The sequence below is a fragment of the Cajanus cajan genome, chromosome 9 (assembly GCF_000230855.2).
Source record: "Cajanus cajan strain Asha chromosome 9, NIPB_CcT2T_4, whole genome shotgun sequence".
Taxonomy (NCBI): domain Eukaryota; kingdom Viridiplantae; phylum Streptophyta; class Magnoliopsida; order Fabales; family Fabaceae; genus Cajanus; species Cajanus cajan.
Genome location: NC_138525.1, coordinates 7,119,439 through 7,138,825, shown reverse-complemented (window position 1 = coordinate 7,138,825; position 19,387 = coordinate 7,119,439). Strand labels below are relative to the sequence as shown.

Sequence of the window (19,387 nt, the reverse complement as noted above, 5' to 3'; positions counted from 1 at the left end):
TTTAATAAAAAATTTAATGATTATTAAATAATAATCATTAAAAAAATATTTATAAGAGTAATTATTGAAAATGATTGATAAAAAATAAAAGTAACCTTTAATTCATTTTATTAGGAAAAACTTAAATCTCACATAGATCAGAGATAAGATATTTAAAAAGTATATAAGTGAAGGACAATTCTTATCTTAAAAGTTTATTTTATAGGGTTAAAATGGACTCATAACTTATTATTTTAAGATGATATCAAATCACCCACCATTTATTCACATACTAAACTCTAGACTTGACGGTATATATAGTGAGAAAAGTATAAATTTTACATCGACTAAAAATACAACAATTAAAAAAACTCAATAAAGAGTATACAAATAGACAACCCTCACCTTATAAGTCTTCACCTTGACTAGATATAAGATAATTAAAAAGTATATAATTAAGTTAGGAATCATTTCTTAAATTTTTAGTGATAATAATAAAAATATATATATATATTAAATATTAGTACAAAAATGTCATAAAAACTCATATTTTTCTTAATCATTATAAAGATTTTTACCAATATATAGAATAATTATCGGTAAATATTTAACTAACATTGTATAGAATGATTAGCATGAAAATATTGATAAAATATTTTGTAATTATTTTACTAAAAGTCGATTTTATTATCTTTGAGTTTTATTAAGAATATGTTGGATGAATATTGTAAGTTGTAACCGTGGGGTATACCGCAACGTTTAGTAATGGTTTTCTGGCTTCATTCCAGCATGCATTCTTATTGGCAGTGTTAATTAACATAACAATGCAGAGGCAAACACGTTTCTGGCCAAGCTATTTTGTGTATTTGACCACACCACCTAACAGAAACTGAACATCGAGGCTAAAAATCACAAGAGAAATGAAAAAGAAAAGTTACTTAACATGGCATCATTATTTATGGATGTACTTCACACAAGACACATGGGAGCCACTTCTGCTGGGAAAAGCAATTGAAATCCCAATCAACGTGTGTTGCTAAACTGTTCAAATTTTGAGATTGTATCCTCTTGTAATATTACCAGGCTTAAAATAAAATAATAAAAAAATAGAAACTCCGTCACCAGGGATCGAACTAGTGAAAAATGGTGAAACCCGTGAAAAACAAGTCAACGCCGTTGCCGGGGATCGAACTCGGGTCGTCCGCGTGACAGGCGGAAATACTTACCACTATACTACAACGACTTTTGATGTTAGCTTTAAGTCTAATATTAATTTGACAGATTAATGTCTTGCCCACGAATTGTTAATTGAACAATTCTAAGATAAGGTTTTTTCATTATTATTTTTATTAGTGTTTAATCTGCTTGTGTTCTCTATTTTTTTATAATAAAGAGAAAACGTGTGTTCAACATTAAATTGAATTTTGCTTACGTGTACTTATGTTTTGTTATCTCAATTTTAATTTATTTTTAGGATGCATATATACACACAAAAAAAAAAAAAGTATAGAACTAAGGGTATCGCGTGGGTTGCTTTGCCAAATCAGCATTTTTTCTCTCTTTTTCTTAAGCAACGAAGCTTATACAAGTAATTTTGCTAAAATTTAAATATCCTATTTTAACACCTAAATAATGAAAAGAAGTGATATGATACACACTGCATATCAGTAACATTCATTCAACAAAAAAAATATAACACAATTGATAAAAATATTGGTTTCTTAATTATTGTGACAATTCAATTTGCTTCAAAATTCTTCCCAAATTGATAGGGAAGAGAAACCCAGAGGCAAAGTTAAAACACATAATTTTGAAGGCAGACACAATACCATGCCCTTTAAATAGTAAATACATTATATCATTGATCTTACTCTCCAAACAATCTTCTAATTGATACAAATGGTCCTGAACTGATCCGTGTCAGATTTCAGTTAAAGACTGTAATAACAACCCCCCAACAACTATGATTTGTTTTTTAGTTACACAACAACTATGAATTTCCATTCTCAACTAACAACATAAGTTTTGTAGAACTCAACCAACAACAGATACTAGTAAATGATATTGATACAAAGAAATGGCTGGCTTTACTATACAACCCCACCCGTCATTTTGCCTTTCCATTCATGGCATGTGACTTCTTTTGGCGTTCTGGCTGTTCTGCTTTATTGCTGCTTGGGTTTGAACCACTCACCACACTTGAATTGCTTAAAGTCTTTGTTTCTTTGGATTCTGCCCCTAGATAATTTGACAATACTCTTCTCACCCCAAAGCCGCGACGTAGAGGTTTAACGTTGATGTTGTTGATGAGAAAAGGAGATCTCTCTCCCCTTGCAGGACTAATTAGTGGCGGTTTAGGTGACAAGCTTGGTTTGCCAACTGCCTTGTGAGGAGTGCCTGAGACAGACACTGACATTGGAACCAATGGAAACCTATCTGAATGTTTAGTTAAGTCATCCACATATAGCAAATCATCTATGCGAGCTACAATGTTAAATGCCATGCTCTCCAAAACTCTTGAGTAACTCTCCAATATGGATTTTCCTACATCCTGAATGTTTGAATGAAATGTGTCAATATGAAAGACTTTGAGAGAAAAAGTTGCAAAAAATTGTTAAAAATAAAGAAATATAAGCATGGAATGGAACCTTGTTGCACTGGATCTTGCTAGTATCCAAGGTAGTTTGAGTTAGACCCGGAAACCGTTGCTTCAGTGAAAGTAGAACATTTTCAGCTCTTTCTGCTAGTAGTTCTCTCTTATCTCCATCAGCCATGAAGTCCTTGACAATTTCCCACGATGACTTTGCAGTTGAACGGTTAGGATTAGGTGGGGGTCTAGAGTGACCTCTTCTACGCCACACATATATTGAGGCTTCCACACGGTTTGCAATCTCAAGTGCAACATGCTCAGAGGAGAGGTCTAGGCAATCAAGCAAGCACTCTGGAGAGAATTTCTCTGATGTGATGTAATGGTAAATAAAATCCCCCAAGCAAGCTCTTCCATTCTGAAAGTTCACACAATACATCATGTTGGAACAACTCTTTGCGAAAACCAAATTTAAAATTCACAATCATAATGTCATCTAAATCACCATAGAAGTTTAACTAGATTTTACCATTGCAGATGGTATAAATATATTTTAGAAGAAAGATGTGTATTAGCCTCGAGTTCATATGCAGCAAACAATGTAAAAGTTAAACTTAAAGTGGAATTTAATTAGAAGACACCAAACAATGTAAAAGTTATTTAGATTGGCATTCAATCATAGATTACCATATATAATAAGATTATTAATTTTTATAATAATTACTTTAGTTATATCCAAAGCAGCTTCTAATTAGTTGACAGTTTAAAAGTCTTTATAACGATTGTGTATCAAAAATTAAACTCATTTGCTTTGTTATAATCAATTTCATATACTATCTTTGAGCTTTTGTCTTAATCATATAACGACATCAACTTCTATTTATGTGCAAAATCATACCTTAGGAAGGGTTTCCAAATATGACTCAGGAACTTCCATTTCAGCTAAAGCTCCATTGTTGATAGCCATGGAAGCTTTTAGTATTTGGTTTGCACATTCTCTTGTGTGATTCAACTGTTTTCTTGAGTTCTCACTGAGGCCAGAAAGGGGGACACGAGGTACAGGGAGCCACCACTTATCCTCTTGACGTTGAATTCTTTTGCAAAATGAAGCTGAACCATCTGCATCTTGGGCTACAATTCCTTGATCAACATACCAAAACTCCATGTCTTTGCAACTATCTAAAATTTCCTGTAATAAAGAGAAGTTTACGTAAAAACCTCAGGGCGGTTTCTCTAACAATTACTGCTTTACTAGCATACCATGAAAGAATAAGATCTAACACTCACAAGAAGCATGTTGTCGAGTTTACGCAGAGCAGGAAGATTCATAAAAAGATCTGACCTTGGCCGGCAAGTCATTACCTGCAGAATGCACCACATTACAAACATCACAATTGTTATTAAAAATAAATAAATAAAATAGAACGCTGGGCCAATTTTTTTATTTTCTTTTTAAAACAAAAATTGAAGTCACAGATGAGTAATTAATCAATTATACCTCAAGCTTACTTCCATCTGGAAATGTTTGCCAAGAAGGTATTAGCTCAACAATGTGATCACTAACACTAAGAAGCCATTCCATTTCCCTCTGCCATATTGCTTTCTTTTCACAAGGCACAGGTTCTAGTCTCCATAATTGCCCAAACACAGTGGCTACATGTTGCATGAAATCAGAATCCAAAACATCATTATTAGTTAACAACATTAAATTCAAACCATAACAGGAATCTGAAAAAAAATCCAATCCAGAAAAGGTAACACTTCTTCAATACATGTGTTACAAAGAAAACATACCACACAGATTAGTTATGGCATTTGAGATGGCCAGAGCACTGCACACTCCCTTCCCAGATCCTGACATATCTTCCCCAAGTAGTAATTTTGCAAACCTTTCCTTCATCGCATCAATTCCTGATCCAACATTATTTCCCAGTAATTAGACAACAACCAAATAATAAATACTAATAACTAAACCCACAAAAGTGTTTAGTTTTTTAAAAAAAATACTAATAACAGGTAATTAACACTCTTCTTTTTCCAAACTTCATAGAAGCATCAAAATTCAAAATTTGCCAAGTATGTTGTATTCCAAATTTCTACTTCTAACTTACCTGACATTTTTGAACTGATGCTAGTAAATTTTGTATCTTCCAAATGAGAAATAGGTTCATTTTCTTTTTCATCTGACTTGCGGCATTTGGAGAGTGCAGCCTTCCGAATAGGCCAACCAAGAGGAGGAGAAGAACACCCTTTGGCTTCTTGAGTTGGATCACTAGACTTGTTCTTAGCTCCGTTACCGGCAGAAGCAGAAGGAGGAAACCCATCTTTTTTCTTTTCAAAATGCTCACCCTTGTTGCATAAAGACTCCATCTTGCACAACCTCCCCTCAACAGCAAAGCCTTTATTTTTTTGAACGAAAATCACCAAAGTAATGACTCACTCTCCTCCAACATGTTCCAACATAGCGACAGTCACAGTTTTTGCAGTAACAGTGAACGAGTTTGAAAGCCACAAGGTACGTGGGAGGTGGGTTTTATAGATTATCGTGTATGAAGCGACCGTTGAGGTTGCTGTGGGCACAGCATCATGGAAAAGACGAAAGAATGAAGAACAATGTGGCTTTTTGGGAAAAGGTTTGTCACACTGAGCATCTGTTTCTCTCTCTGTTCCAATTCCAAATCCAAATTCAAGTGTCAAATGCCACATGACATACCAACGTCTCTCTGGATTTCGCTCTCAGAGAAACTCAAATTTATGGTTACGTTCAAAATAATAATAAACAATTTAAATCTTGTACCAATGTATATAAAGAGACAAGAAGCCAAAATTATTATTTTTTACGCATTGAAAAAAACAAAATTATTTGCTTGACCTTTTCTTCTGCTCACATAATTTATCGTTAGCTCATAATTATTTTGACCTTTTCTTTAACTTAATATATACTATGCATTAATAGATTCAAATAAATATATAAAATATTTTTATAATTATCTGTTAATTTAAATATATAAAAAATATTAAATAATTTTAATATTTTTAAAAAATTTATAAATTATATATTAAAAACTTTTAATTTAATAATTAAATTGTTAAAATTTGACATAAAATATAGATTATTAAATTAAGTAAATGGCTCTTTATAATATAATATTAATTCTTATAAAAATTGAGTGAGTTTTTGTTTTTACTCCTTATAAGAATTGTTCTTACCGGAAATCTGCCGTAGAGGTGATCCGCCGAGTAAGATTGGTGAGCCTTCTTCACGGATACGCTTGTTGCTCCAAGATGGGGGTGGTACCTGCAAAAGAGACTCCGATGCTAAAGTTAGTGTTTGTGGGTGTATGAGTCTCGTATAAGTAATGCACGTACCTTTGTGTGTATTAGGGTTTTGTTGGGCCTTGGGCCCGAGATCAGTTATGATCTGATTAGGATGACGAGCTGACATCACACAGCGCGTGTCCGAGGTCATCCTGCGCTGTGGTGCCGAGCTCGGAGCTCGGTTTCGTAGTACGGATAGTACACTAGCCCCCCGAGCTCCGAAGACCGTAGGTCGAGGAGTTAAGACCGAGCTCGTCAGGGGGCAGTGACCTTTCGCGTATGCTTGCCTGTCAAGATGCCATGTGTTGCAACTGTCGCCTCGTTCTCGAGAACATGCAGGCGGCATGGTAACAAGATTGTATTTTTATCTGTTTGATGACGTTGTCTCTTTGGGCTGATGTGGTATTCCGATGTCCATGTTTCATGGTCGAGCTGAGGAACTCGGCAATGATGAGTTTACTGCTTGGTCAGGCTGGTAAACCTTTGATTGAGTCAATAGATTGGTGAGGGACAAGTCGGCAACTTGGCTGGCCAGTACACTTGCCCCCCAAGCACCGAGTGATGTAAGAGCGAAGGGGCTTCTGAGGAGCTCCAAAATTTGTTGTTTGAAGGTTCGAGCTCGACCTTGGTTAAGAAAATGTGATCTCAAGGTTTGGACTCGACCTTGGCATATCAAGGTTCGAACTCGACCTTGGTTAAGAAAATATGATCTCAAGGTTCGGACTCGACCTTGGCATATCAAGGTTCGAACTCGACCTTGGTTAAGAAAATATGATCTCAAGGTTCGGACTCGACCTTGGCATATCAAGGTTCGAACTCGACCTTGGTTAAGAAAATGTAATCTCAAGGTTCGGACTCGACCTTGGCATAACAAGGTTCGAACTCGACCTTGGTTAAGAAAATATGATCTCGAGGTTCGGACTCGACCTTGGCATATCAAGGTTCGAACTCGACCTTGGTTAAGAAAATATGATCTCAAGGTTCGGACTCGACCTTGGCATATCAAGGTTCGAACTCGACCTTGGTTAAGAAAATGTAGTCCCAAGGTTCGGGTTCGACCTTGGCATAACAAGGTTCGAATTCGACCTTGGTTAAGAAAATCTCAAGGTTCGGACTCGACCTTGGCATATCAAGGTTCGAACTCGACCTTGGTTAAGAAAATATGATCTCAAGGTTCGGACTCGACCTTGGCATATCAAGGTTCGAACTCGACCTTGGTTAAGAAAATGTAGTCTCAAGGTTCGGACTCGACCTTGGCATAACAAGGTTTGAATTCGACTTTGGTTAAGAAAATAAGATCTCAAGGTTCGGATTCGACCTTGGCATATCAAGGTTCGAACTCGACCTTGGTTAAGAAAATATGATCTCAAGGTTCAGACTCGACCTTGGCATATCAAGGTTTGAACTCGACTTTGGTTAAGAAAATATGATCTCAAGGTTCGGACTCGACCTTGGCATATCAAGGTTCGAACTCGACCTTAGTTAAGAAAATATGATCTCGAGGTTCGGACTCGACCTTGGCATATCAAGGTTCGAACTCGACCTTGGTTAAGAAAATGTAGTCCCAAGGTTCAGGCTCGACCTTGGCATAACAAGGTTCGAATTCGACCTTGGTTAAGAAAATATGATCTCAAGGTTCGGACTCGACCTTGGCATATCAAGGTTCGAACTCGACCTTTGTTAAGAAAATATGATCTCAAGGTTCGGACTCGACCTTGGCATATCAAGGTTCGAACTCGACCTTGGTTAAGAAAATATGATCTCAAGGTTCGGACTCGACCTTGGCATATCAAGGTTCGAACTTGACCTTGGTTAAGAAAATGTAGTCTCAAGGTTCGGACTCGACCTTGGCAAGTCGTCATGGTTAATGTGCCAATACCGAAAATGTATGGGAATGGAGTTGCTTTGTTGATTTATTTCTAAGGTGTGTCTCGTTAAAACCTTCCTTGGCCAAAAACCCTTTTCTTTAGTGGGAAAAAAGGCTGAGGAGGAAAAAAGAGTACATCACCTGAATTTACAAGTTAAGAGAAATAAAATTTGAGGTGGGTGGAATTTCAAGTTCCAAATTTTCCTTTGGAGGGGTCTGTTCTTGCTTCTCCCCGTAATCGCCAAACACGGTCGCCAACTTTAAATGTTCGTGGCCTGACCTTGGTCTTGCTTTCCTTGTGGTTTGTCGCGAATTGCCTTGCGGAACTCGGCATGCTCCTCCATCTAGATGTACCCAGCAGCGCGAGCTCGGAGCTCGTCCATGTCGGGAGGAGGTCGTCAGCAAAGGCTATCGACGAAAGGTCCTGGCTTCAACGCCATGAGCATGGAGTGTAGTGCGACCATGGGATTTAGATTTCGGATCTTTACCGAGATGGCGGCGAATCGTTCCATGAACGTCCGGAGTGGCTCGTCGTCACTCTGTCTGAGACTGGCCAGGGCAGTTGATGTTATGTGATGAGGTCGGCTCGTCGCATATTGTGCTGTGAACCGTCTGACCAGGGTGCCGAAGCTGTCAATTGACTCGGCAGGTAGCTGGGTGTACTAGTTGAGCGCGGCCCCTTTGAACGAGGTCGGAAAAACCCTACACAATATAGCATCATTGTTAGTGTAGAGGTTTACCTGTGTTGTATATAGGTCGATGTGCTCGTCGGGGTCCGTCGTGCCATCATAGCGATCGAGGTGGAGAGGCTTCCAACCCTGAGGGAGTGGTGTCTCCATGATGCCATCCACAAAGGGATGACGGCGGAAGGTTGCTTGACCCCCTGTGACATGAGTTGGGGCTTTGCTGACTTCATGGACCGACTTGTTCGTCGGAACATGAGACCAGTGCGCGGCAAGTCGTGGAGTCGGTGCCCTAGTCGTAGTTCGGGGCTGAGAGACCGAGTGCCCTTCTTCCTCGTGGAGGTTGCTCGCCTCAAGAGGATGATCAGAGGGGCACCGAGGGAGCTGGGCGTGAATCCGCTCGTTTTCAGCGCGTAGCGCCGCTAGATCAGCTTCATTGGCGGTCCGCATCACCGCTAGGTCAGTTTCGTGCTGGGCACGCATGTTTCGCAGATCGGCGTCGTGTTGCTGCCGCATCTGTTTGACCTGGTCAATCAGTCTCCTCAATGTGGCTTCGTTGTCCATGGTAGTTGAGTGATTTGTGTCGTCTGTTGCGCGTCTGCTATGGCTTCTGGTGAATACCATAAGCATGGCCGCTAAGAGCTGTCTTAATCGGCCCCACGGTGGGCGCCAAATGTTCTTACCGGAAATCTGCCGTAGAGGTGATCCGCCGAGTAAGATTGGTGAGCCTCCTTCACGGGTACGCTTGTTGCTCCAAGATGGGGGTGGTACCTGCAAAGAGACTCCGATGCTAAAGTTAGTGTTTGTGGGTGTATGAGTCTCGTATAAGTAATGCACGTACCTTTGTGTGTATTAGGGTTTTGTTGGGCCTTGGGCCCGAGATCAGTTATGATCTGATTAGGATGACGAGCTGACGTCACACAGCGCGTGTCCGAAGTCGTCCTGCGCTGTGATGCCGAGCTCGGAGCTCGGCTTCACAATACAGATAGTACAAGAATGATTATTTTTATCTCTCAAAATATAAGATTATTGTTTTTGGTCATACTATTTGTATAGTATACATGTGTTTAACTAAAAAGTTAATTGATCATTGTTGCAACTTCACAAGTCACACTTATTAATGTCTACGTTACTATGTTAACATATATATGACACCTCTTACAAAATTTATAAATCCTAAGATAAATTTTATTTATTTATCTTAAAATAATTATTGGCTAACAGAGAATGATAATTTCAAATTTTAGACCAGATAAAAATTATAAAATTAAAAAAAAAACATTTTATAGAAACCAAAATTTAAAAAAAATGTATTCAATATACAAGAATTAAAACTAATGATTTTTAAATTTAAAGTGATGAAAAACAAAAAACTGCAAAAGACTAAAATTAAAAATTACTCATTAATTTTACATAGACTAAAAATATATTTAAGTTGGTATAGTATATATATTTTTCAGCTTTTCAACTATTTTTTAATTATTACTATTATATGGGTTTCATTATAATATATCTTTTTATATAATTTGAAATTTTATTCTCTCTAGCAGTGTAATTTTAAAATTTATCATAAATAATTTTTTATAAATAAATTAACAGTTTTATATTGTATCAACGTTTACTTTATTTAAATTAAAAGGTATTAAATTTGAAATAATAAAATATATTAAAACTAATTTAGTCTAACTTACTTTTTTGTTGAAATAATTCATTGAATATTGAAACAATCAAAACATAGTCCATTATTATTATTTAGATTTGTTGTGCATAACTCTTATAATTTATAAAATCTTACCTTATACAGTATATATTTTACAATTTGTGTTTTAAAATGTATCTATATTTGGAGATAACTGCAATTCATTTTAATTAAAACAAATAAATATTACTACCTCATTTCTTTTGTAATAATCGTTTAAGATTATTTTACACGTACCATTAAACATAACAATATTTTTATTTTCTATAGAATAATAATGAAGTTTTCTATTAAATCCTCTTTTATTTTTGTTTCACAATAAATATATATTAGTTATCATGTGTAAATTAATTAAAATTTAAGTAAAAAATAAGGATATAATTGATAATATAGTAATTAATATTATCTTAAAATTTATAAATAACAAATAAATAGAAACAAAATTTAATTAAAAACCAGACATATAAAAAAAATTAGTGAGAGTAATATGCAAGAGCCCCTTAATAAACAAATTTGAGTACCTTGTGAGTGGTGCTAAAACTAGAAAGATATATTAATAAAGTTCATGTACAAATTTTCTTACCGTAAAATGGCATCATTAATTAATTGAAATTAAGTAATTAAATGAGAAATGTAGAGTTGTTGAGGTAGGGTTTGGATAATTGAAATGCGTGCTTGGTGAAAACCGTCATCAATATCAAAAAGAAAAAAGTTTGAAGTGAACATCAATTCAATCGTTTAATATATTTATAGACACCAAATTAATATTTATAGACACCAAATTAATAATTAAAATTTATGCGTAATGAATGAAACAATTGAATTAGGTATATATTTGAATAGAATTGTGAATTGATAGAGAGAGCACTTGATTCAAATATAATACATTTGTAATTCGGTAATTCCGTTTAAAAGTGAAGCTTATAAAGAACCTATCTCACCCTCAAACACGTACCCCATGTCGTACCTCCATTTTTGTCCAACAAATACTCAAGTCAAATGCTTCTTCAAATATTTTTTCGGAAAAATAAAAGTCCTCTTCTATATTCGCCTCAAGGATACTTATATGATCATCAAAGAGAAAAAAAAGAAAATTTCCTAAACATATATTAATATTATCTTATGTATTTTCCTTGTAGAGTGTTAATTCTTCTTTCACCAAATTTTAAACCCTAAACTCTAAATTGAAAACAAAGGAGAGGAACCACAATTCTTAGTAGCTATAAGTTGCAAGCTAGGGGTAGTGTTGAGGCTATCATTTAAGCCAATCCACATGAGAAAGAAAGAGAAAGCTTAGTTTGAGAATAAAAGAAGAGAAGCTAGAGACCAAGAGAGAAATTGAATTGTTGCAATATGATGTAGTTTCTTGATTGATTACGGTTCTTATTAAATTGAAATCATATATTTTCCTTTTTGGTATTTGTGTTGTTGTTTTCTGCTTTTTGTATAACTTATAAGGCTTGTGATAGTAGTTTTGATGCTTTAAAAATTCAAATGTGTCTCCCTCTTAGTGCATCCATGTTCCCAAGCAACAAAAGGATCTAAGACTTTTTGCCAATAAACAACGGCTAGCAAAGGTAAAAACATAAAAGTTGGTGTTCTTATATCCGTTTGGAAAAGCACAAGTACTGTTAGCCGTTGAACTTTGGTTTGTGCTGGGATGCTATTTTTCCAAAGTTCATTTTATACACACTTGGTCCCCACCATTACCATTTTTTCAACTATTTCCTTTCTAATTGCTCTTCTCACACTCATGGCATCACCCCTTAACAACTAAACAACATTTCCTGTTTTGTCTCTTTGCTAATTAGCATGCAATGCAGCAAGTGCAACAGATCAATTAAATTAATGATTTATAGTTTAAAAGAATAAAAATATTTGAACAATCGGATTAATCCAATTACATTTCTTATGTTTGGAATTCAAATTTAAACAAATGATTCAGATAAGATAGAAACATAAATAAAGTCGAACTAAGGTGTCCCTTGTCTCAGCACGTGATGTTGTGAGCATTCAGTGGCAACACAGCTAATAATCTCCAGTTATAGCTACAAACCATCTCCCATATCTCAGCCTGACACTTGTCCACCCTCTTTTATTTTATTATATTTAGTACATTTAATCCAAATTACATATGTCACAAAATAAATGAAACAACTATTTACTTTGGTGGCCGGTTCTATTATTTATTATTTAAGGCATGACTTTTATTACTAGGATCTAATTCTTCTACTACATTGATATAAGCGTTGACTATTAAAATATAATCAAAAGAGGGCTCGGGAGTTAATTTGATTAGTGCCACCCAATGAAACATTTTAACTGGATTAATCTAATAATTATTGGAATGATTGGCTCTTGTGCTTATTTGAAATTAAGGGATTCAAGCGTATGGACCAAATACAACAGAAATGTGAGTTTAAAAAGAACGGGCCGGGCCGAAGATTAAAACAATGGCGAACAAAAAGAAGGAAAAGGAATAAGTAAATGGGCCAGGCTTGTGTTTTAGCCCACTCATTATACATCCGAAGAAAAAAAGACGCGAGAGCATTCAAGTGGCCTAAATTTTGAAAATGAGACCATTCAACTTGCATGCGTACTCACGATCTGTTTTCGTTTATATTCAAGTTTCGTCACATATACATTTCCTTTTTATATATAAATACACTCCTATTTTCTTTTTTAACAATTAAGTTATTAAAATAAATTTTTTCTTTTTATTTTGTAACTTTACATCTCCAAAAGTTCAATTTAACATTTTCTTCTTCTTTTCCATAATCTTTATTTCTTCTCCCTTCAATTTTCATATGCAAACCCCTTACCCTCTCCCACCCTTACTTATTTTGATAGATAGATAATTTTAATTCTTTCAATTTTTCATTACTCTCTTCTTTCTTTTATTTTTCATATTATTACCCTTTCTCCCTCTTTCACTTTTCACACATACACGAGCAATTAGTACGTGAAGATATCGTAGGTATATGTGGTTTTCAAGACAATATTGATAGAGTTGAGTCAAATACGCATTTTTTTCAAACTCTTCCTCTTTTTTCACGCGCACCCATCTCGTCAACATTCATGTATTCTCGTCGATTTTAACTTATTTTGTGGACATATTTCTGAAGGAAAAAAATGTATATCATTAGATTTAGTGCTCCCAAATATATTTTTTCACAATAACAAAATTATTATTCTAAAAAGTATTTTTTATTATTGTATTTTTTACTTGTTTCTTGAAAATATTTTCGAGAACACTAAATTTATTGTTTAGAGAATAAATTTATGAAATCATGTAAAAAAATACTTCCAAAAAATACATTATAAAATATTAATTTTATTATTCCAGAAATTACTTTTTGAAACATTAAAAACAAACTGTTGAAGAAAAAAATTCTGGAAGTATAAACAAAATTTAAATTCAACCAAATACTCCTGTCCTCTGTCTTCGACTATATACATTATCAACGCACGTAACTCGCTAAAAAAATTCAACCAGTTATTTCTTCTTGTTATGCATAAATCATATTAAATAAATTAAAAAAGAAAAATAGGATATATATATATATATATATATATATATATATATATATATATATATATATATATATATATATATCATGAGCATATTTATAATGACATGATGTATTGATGAACTACAGCTTTCTTCTTTCTCCTTTTTGTACGAAGAAGGGCTACAGCCCAAACTACAAACAAATAGTACGTGGGCTAGAAAACCCCATTAGATCTTTAAGAAGCAATAGACTACATCCTACAATACATGGGTATAGGTGCTCTAGTATAATATTAAAAAAAAAATATATATATATATATATTTATTTATTATTTTTTTTTAATTTATAAAAATCATAATTTGTAGTTATTATTAAAAATTATTTATTTTTATTTTTATAAAATCGCATTTGGTGGAAGATTAAATCACATTATTTCACTAAATGTATTGATTAAAAATGAAAAAAAAAATCTTTGTGGACTAAGATTAATATATATATATGACATTTGATATTTTCATACACTGAAAATATTTAATTCCAAAAAATTATTACATTTCATTTATATAGCAATTTAAAGTTAAATATGTTTTTTATAGCTAGAAATATCATAATTTTTAAGGCTTAAGAACCAGAATAAATAAATAAAAAAAATTTAAAATAAAATAATAAAAAAATTATTTACCAAAATAAATAATTTTGGACACGTAGGATGAAGAAAGCGTCAAGATGAGTGACGATTTGTGGAAAGCGTCGACCTGAGTGACGAGTTTGTACTGTTCACTGTATTGTTCACACTGATCCGCATGGGAAAAAACAACTAAAAACGTCACTGGTAGTGACGTTTTCAGTTGAGTCAAAAAATTACACTGAAAACGTCAAGGGTATTGAAAACAACTGAAAACGTCAATACCCCTGACGTTTTCAGTGTAATTTTTTGACTCAACAACTGAAAACGTCAATACCCCTGATGTTTTCAGTGTAATTTTTTTAATCAACTGAAAACGTCACTACCAGTGACGTTTTTAGTTGTACGCACTAATAACGTTTTCTGTTTGACTCTGCTCTGAACCTACTGTCACTGCCCTCTATGAACCTAATGTGCCTCTCTCTGAACCAGCAGGGACTGTTTCTTTGACCATGAAAACGTCATCAGGGATAACGTTTATCATTAAGAAGTTTTGTTATATATAGATGAATGAGTTGCTAGCTTCGACCATTATGCATTGTATAAGTCTTCGACTGATGTTATTATAGTTCTGCTACTCTTCTCTTTATTATCATCATATTTGTATATTGATTTTGCATATTTTTATTTTTATTTTGAAAATGTCTTTCATTTGCTTATTATATTATAATGGTAGTAGAATTAACAACGAGCAAGGTTGTATTTTTACAGGTGACACGAAAACAATTCGTGTAAATCGTGGATTGGATTTTGAATCTTTAAAGAAAAAAATTCATGTGAAGTTGAAATTGCATCATAACCAAATTGTTTCCAGCATTACTTGCAGATATTTGCATTGTGTGAATCCTGTTTTTTATCTAGCTGTAGAAATTGGTGACGATGAAGATGTTGCATGCATGTTTGATAATTTTCAACAGCAAAGTCATATGAGTATGATAGAATTATATATTGTTGTTGATATTGTTGGCACATCTTCTTTTTCCTTACAAGAAATAACTACAGCAGAAGAAGCACGTCAACCTCCAGTTTTGACACAGTTAAATATAATGAGTAGTGACCATGAGTTTGAGCAAACAATTTCGCCACCAACAAATCATCTTGATTCAAACGTTGATTTTGCAACAAACTTAAGTGACGATGATGATATGAATGTTGAAGAAGATGATGAAATTGCACATGATAGCTCATCTGACGAAGGTAACATTGAGCCTCCCATAATGAACGAATCAGGTAATTATAAATGTTTTTTGTAGTTTGATTTTGATTTAGTAATATTTATTATTCATATTGTGCCTGTTGTAACCGTATAGGTCCATCACAACCTCCATTTTGGAGCAATACTCCACATTATAGTTACATCGATTGGTCTCATCCAGATCAAGAAATGTGGTATGGTGGATTAGATGTTCCCAATTCTTGGCACGTTGGAGATGAGTTGTATGTTGGGCTACGTTTTCATACAAAAGCTGATGTCCAAATGGCTGTTAAACACTACTCTATGAATGCTCATCAGACATTTGTAGTTCTTGAGTCTGGATTAAAGGTTTTGTCTGTACGATGCCCTAATAGTAATGAAGGTTGCCCTTGGAAACTAAAGGCTAGTATGTCCACAAAGTACAATAACAAGTGGGTCATAAAGAAATGGGGTGGTCGACACACATGTATTAATGCAATATTGTCTCAAGATCACAACAAATTGGACTCAGAATTCATTTGCTCTTGCATATTAGGTAAGTTTATTTATACATATTTTTCAAAAAAATTTAAATAAAGGTATTGTTCATAATAATGTTAGTATTGTTGTTAACATTTCATTTCAGGAATGGTTAGGGAAGATGCTTCCGTGTCAATATCCTTAATTCAAGAAAGAATAAGTGGACAATTTAATTATAAGGTTTCCTACAGAATGGCCTGGAAAGCAAAACAAAAAGTCATTTCAAGAGTTTTTGGTGATTGGGAAGATTCATACGACATTTTGCCAAGGTGGTTGGATAGAATGCTAGAATGTTGTCCTGGTTCTGCTTATAGACTTGAGACAACAAATTATGTTTCAAATAATGTCGTCGACGCACGTTTTCGCAAGTTTCGCCGTGTGTTTTGGACATTCAAACCTGCTTGTGATGCATTCAACTACACAAAACCCATCATACAAATTGATGGAACATTTTTATATGGAAAATATCGCGAAACTCTATTAATCGCTACAACACAAGATGGTAATGCTCGCGTTTTACCAGTTGCTTTTGTTGTAGTCGAAGGTGAAACATTAGGTGATTGGTCATGGTTCTTGTCAAACATTCGTCGATACGTAACTACAAAGCAAGACATTTTTTTAATATCAGATCGACACCAAAGCATCAAATCAGCTGTGGCAAATGAAAATAATGGTTGGCAACCACCGTATGGGTATCATGTGCATTGTATTCGTCACATTGCAAGCAATTTCAACCACCGGTTCAAAAATGTCAAACTCAAACAAGAGCTGATTCACATGGGTAAAATATTATTTCCTTTTTACATTCTATATTTTTATAGTACATAATATGTTATGCTAAACCCTAATGTTAATATTTGGACAGGCTACACAACTTGCAAACATAACTTTACTAGGAGGCTTGAACAATTTCGTGAGATAAGCCCAGAAATTCGTCGATGGATTGATGGGATTTCGTTAGAAAAATGGAGCCTCGCCCATGATGACCAAGGTCGCAGATACGGCCACATGACTACAAACTTGTCTGAGGCTGTCAACAAGATCTTAAAGGGTGCCCGTAACCTACCAATAACAGCTCTTGTAAAGTGTACATATGGTAGGTTAGTTGAGTATTTTGTGCAAAGGTTAGGTCAAGCAAATGCGGAGCTTGCTATTGGTCAACGATATTGTACAAAGTTAATGGATGCTATGCGAAACAACCAAGAGGAGGCAACATCTCATTTTGTTCAAAGATATGACTATGAGGCCACCAGATTCGACGTGGAAGAAGCTTTTAATCCAGTTACACAAAGAGGTGGTCATACTTGGACAGTACTTCTTAATGAACGAAAATGTGAGTGTGGAGCTTTTAAGCTTATAGATATCCATGTTCACATGCCATTGCCGCATGTGCTTATGTTCGCATAGATCCGTTGACCTATGTTGATGTTGCCTATTCAAATGCATATATCAAAGAGGCATATTTTGGCCAATGGTACCCGCTTGGCAATGATGACAACATTCGTCCTACCAACGGACCTCACATTGTCCCTGACCAAAGTATGTTGCGTGGTAAAGGCCGTCCGAAATAAACGCGTATAAGAAATGACATGGATTGGACAGAGTCACAACAAACACAACGTTGTGGACATTGTAGGGTTGAAGGTCATAATAGAACAAATTGTCCGCAACTAGCATCAAATATCATTGATAACCTAAATCATTAATGTCTATATGGAGTTTTCATCATGTAATATTCAGTTATGTGTGATATTTTAAGTAATTATTTTTTTTTCTAATTAAGTATGAATTATTTTAAATCATTGGTGCATGATTATTAAACACAATAATGACTAAACATGGATTAAAAATTATAATTCATTACATAATTCAAAGTCCTAAAAAAACAAAAATATATCATAAACAAATTAATCATCTCCTACGCCTCCATCGTGGATTTGTCGGATCATGAGGTGACAAAATACATTGACGACCACGATGCCTAGCATCCAGATCTGGGTTCCTTCTTACAGGGTCCTCCTCTTCTACCTCTTCTGTAACAAGCGTCGGTTGTCCAAAACCTTGCTGTTGAAAACCAGACTGTCCAAAAGAAGTAGATTGTCCAAAACCTGGTTGTTGAAAAACAAACTGTCCAACAGAAGTAGGTTGTCCAAATCCATACTGTCCAAAACCAGACTGTCCAATAGAAGTACCTTGTCGAACAGAAGATCCTCCAAAAGAAGTACCATGCATATCATCCCCGCCATATCTAAATGGATAATAAGGTGCTGACGGGGTCATCATGTTGCTCGTATAAGGATCTGGAGTCTGTGTTGATTGAGAAGGAACATAGGTACCAGATGAAGGTGGTAAATGTGTATCAAATGGAGATGAAACATAAGCAGCAGAAGTAGGACTTTCTCCAGTAGTATCACCTGAAGTATAAACATACTGACTATAACCCCCTGATGGTGTCATTGGATAAGCATAATAACTACCTGTAGGGGGGTCATGTGATGGCACAAATATATCTACCGCCCTCCAAATATTTGTGTTCTCTACACAATATGGTGGTAGAGAATGCAAATATGGATGGTATGACTGCCAAACAAACTGCAAACAAAAAACACAAAAAGTCATAAATGAATGAATACTAATTTGAAGATATCCACTTTTAATTTGTAATGAATAACAACTCTTAATGTACATCTTTATCTTTCATCTTATCTAACGCATCGCGAATCTGAACAACACTTCTTTGTGTAACCTGCAAGGCACTATTCCACCTAAAAATATCAAAAATTAACAAGTTAATTAAAATTATTTGTCTCATGTTAAATCTAATATTTAATAACGCAATTTAAATTAAAATATTACCTTGCACCTAAAGGAACACAAAAAATATTTCGTGGTGCCGTGAAGGGTGCAAAATACGGCATCCGATACTATGCCCACAATTGTAGTAAAATGCATGCCCCGCTAATTTATTTATTGTCATAATTAGTAGCAACACACAGTTCTCTATATAAATGAGCAAGTAAGGCTGATCCCCAACTAAGTTGCCCACATTGGTCTAAATTTATTAACATGACCAAATATCGCATCGGTACTAGAGTTTAAGACTTGTCACAGAAAAGCATACCTCCAAGCAACTGCAATATATAAGCTCAGGTGTATCGTTCCATTTGTTCAATGTTATGCACATGCATCGAAATATAAAAAAAATGTTCATCAACCCAGCTCATCTTCAGCCTTCCACCTTTAATTGCATTTGCTGGTGGTGTTATTCCAAACAAATCTTGAACAAGTGGGACCCAATTATATGTCGAAATACCAGTAATTGGGTCTCCATGTACCTTTAGAC

At 34.8% G+C, this 19,387-nt stretch overlaps 1 protein-coding gene and 1 non-coding gene across 2 annotated transcripts; both read right to left on the bottom strand.

The window, feature by feature from the left end:
• Positions 1–1,150: 1,150 nt before the first annotated feature.
• On the bottom strand, positions 1,151–1,222 carry TRNAD-GUC (transfer RNA aspartic acid (anticodon GUC)). The gene has a single exon. It is a non-coding gene; the product is annotated as a tRNA-Asp (tRNA).
• Positions 1,223–1,810: 588 nt separating this feature from the next.
• On the bottom strand, positions 1,811–5,311 carry LOC109795472 (rop guanine nucleotide exchange factor 5). Its single transcript, XM_020354991.3, has 7 exons — positions 4,678–5,311; positions 4,361–4,477; positions 4,065–4,219; positions 3,854–3,928; positions 3,465–3,755; positions 2,628–2,984; positions 1,811–2,530 (listed from the first exon to the last, which is right to left on the bottom strand). Exons 1-7 carry the CDS (start codon positions 4,934–4,936, stop codon positions 2,087–2,089), a joined length of 1,698 nt encoding a protein of 565 aa, XP_020210580.1. The 5' UTR covers positions 4,937–5,311; the 3' UTR covers positions 1,811–2,086.
• Between the last annotated feature and the right edge of the window lie 14,076 nt (positions 5,312–19,387).

Bases quoted from the DNA above. Each gene is read 5' to 3' on its own strand.
- LOC109795472 (XM_020354991.3), bottom strand. From the start codon at position 4,936: ATGGAGTCTTTATGCAACAAGGGTGAGCATTTTGAAAAGAAAAAAGAT. The intron at 4,478-4,677 runs GTAAGTTAGAAG...ATGTTGGATCAG, and splicing joins CATCAGTTCAAAAATGTCAG to GAATTGATGCGATGAAGGAA. The intron at 3,756-3,853 runs GTGAGTGTTAGA...TCTTTATTACAG, and splicing joins AACTCGACAACATGCTTCTT to GAAATTTTAGATAGTTGCAA.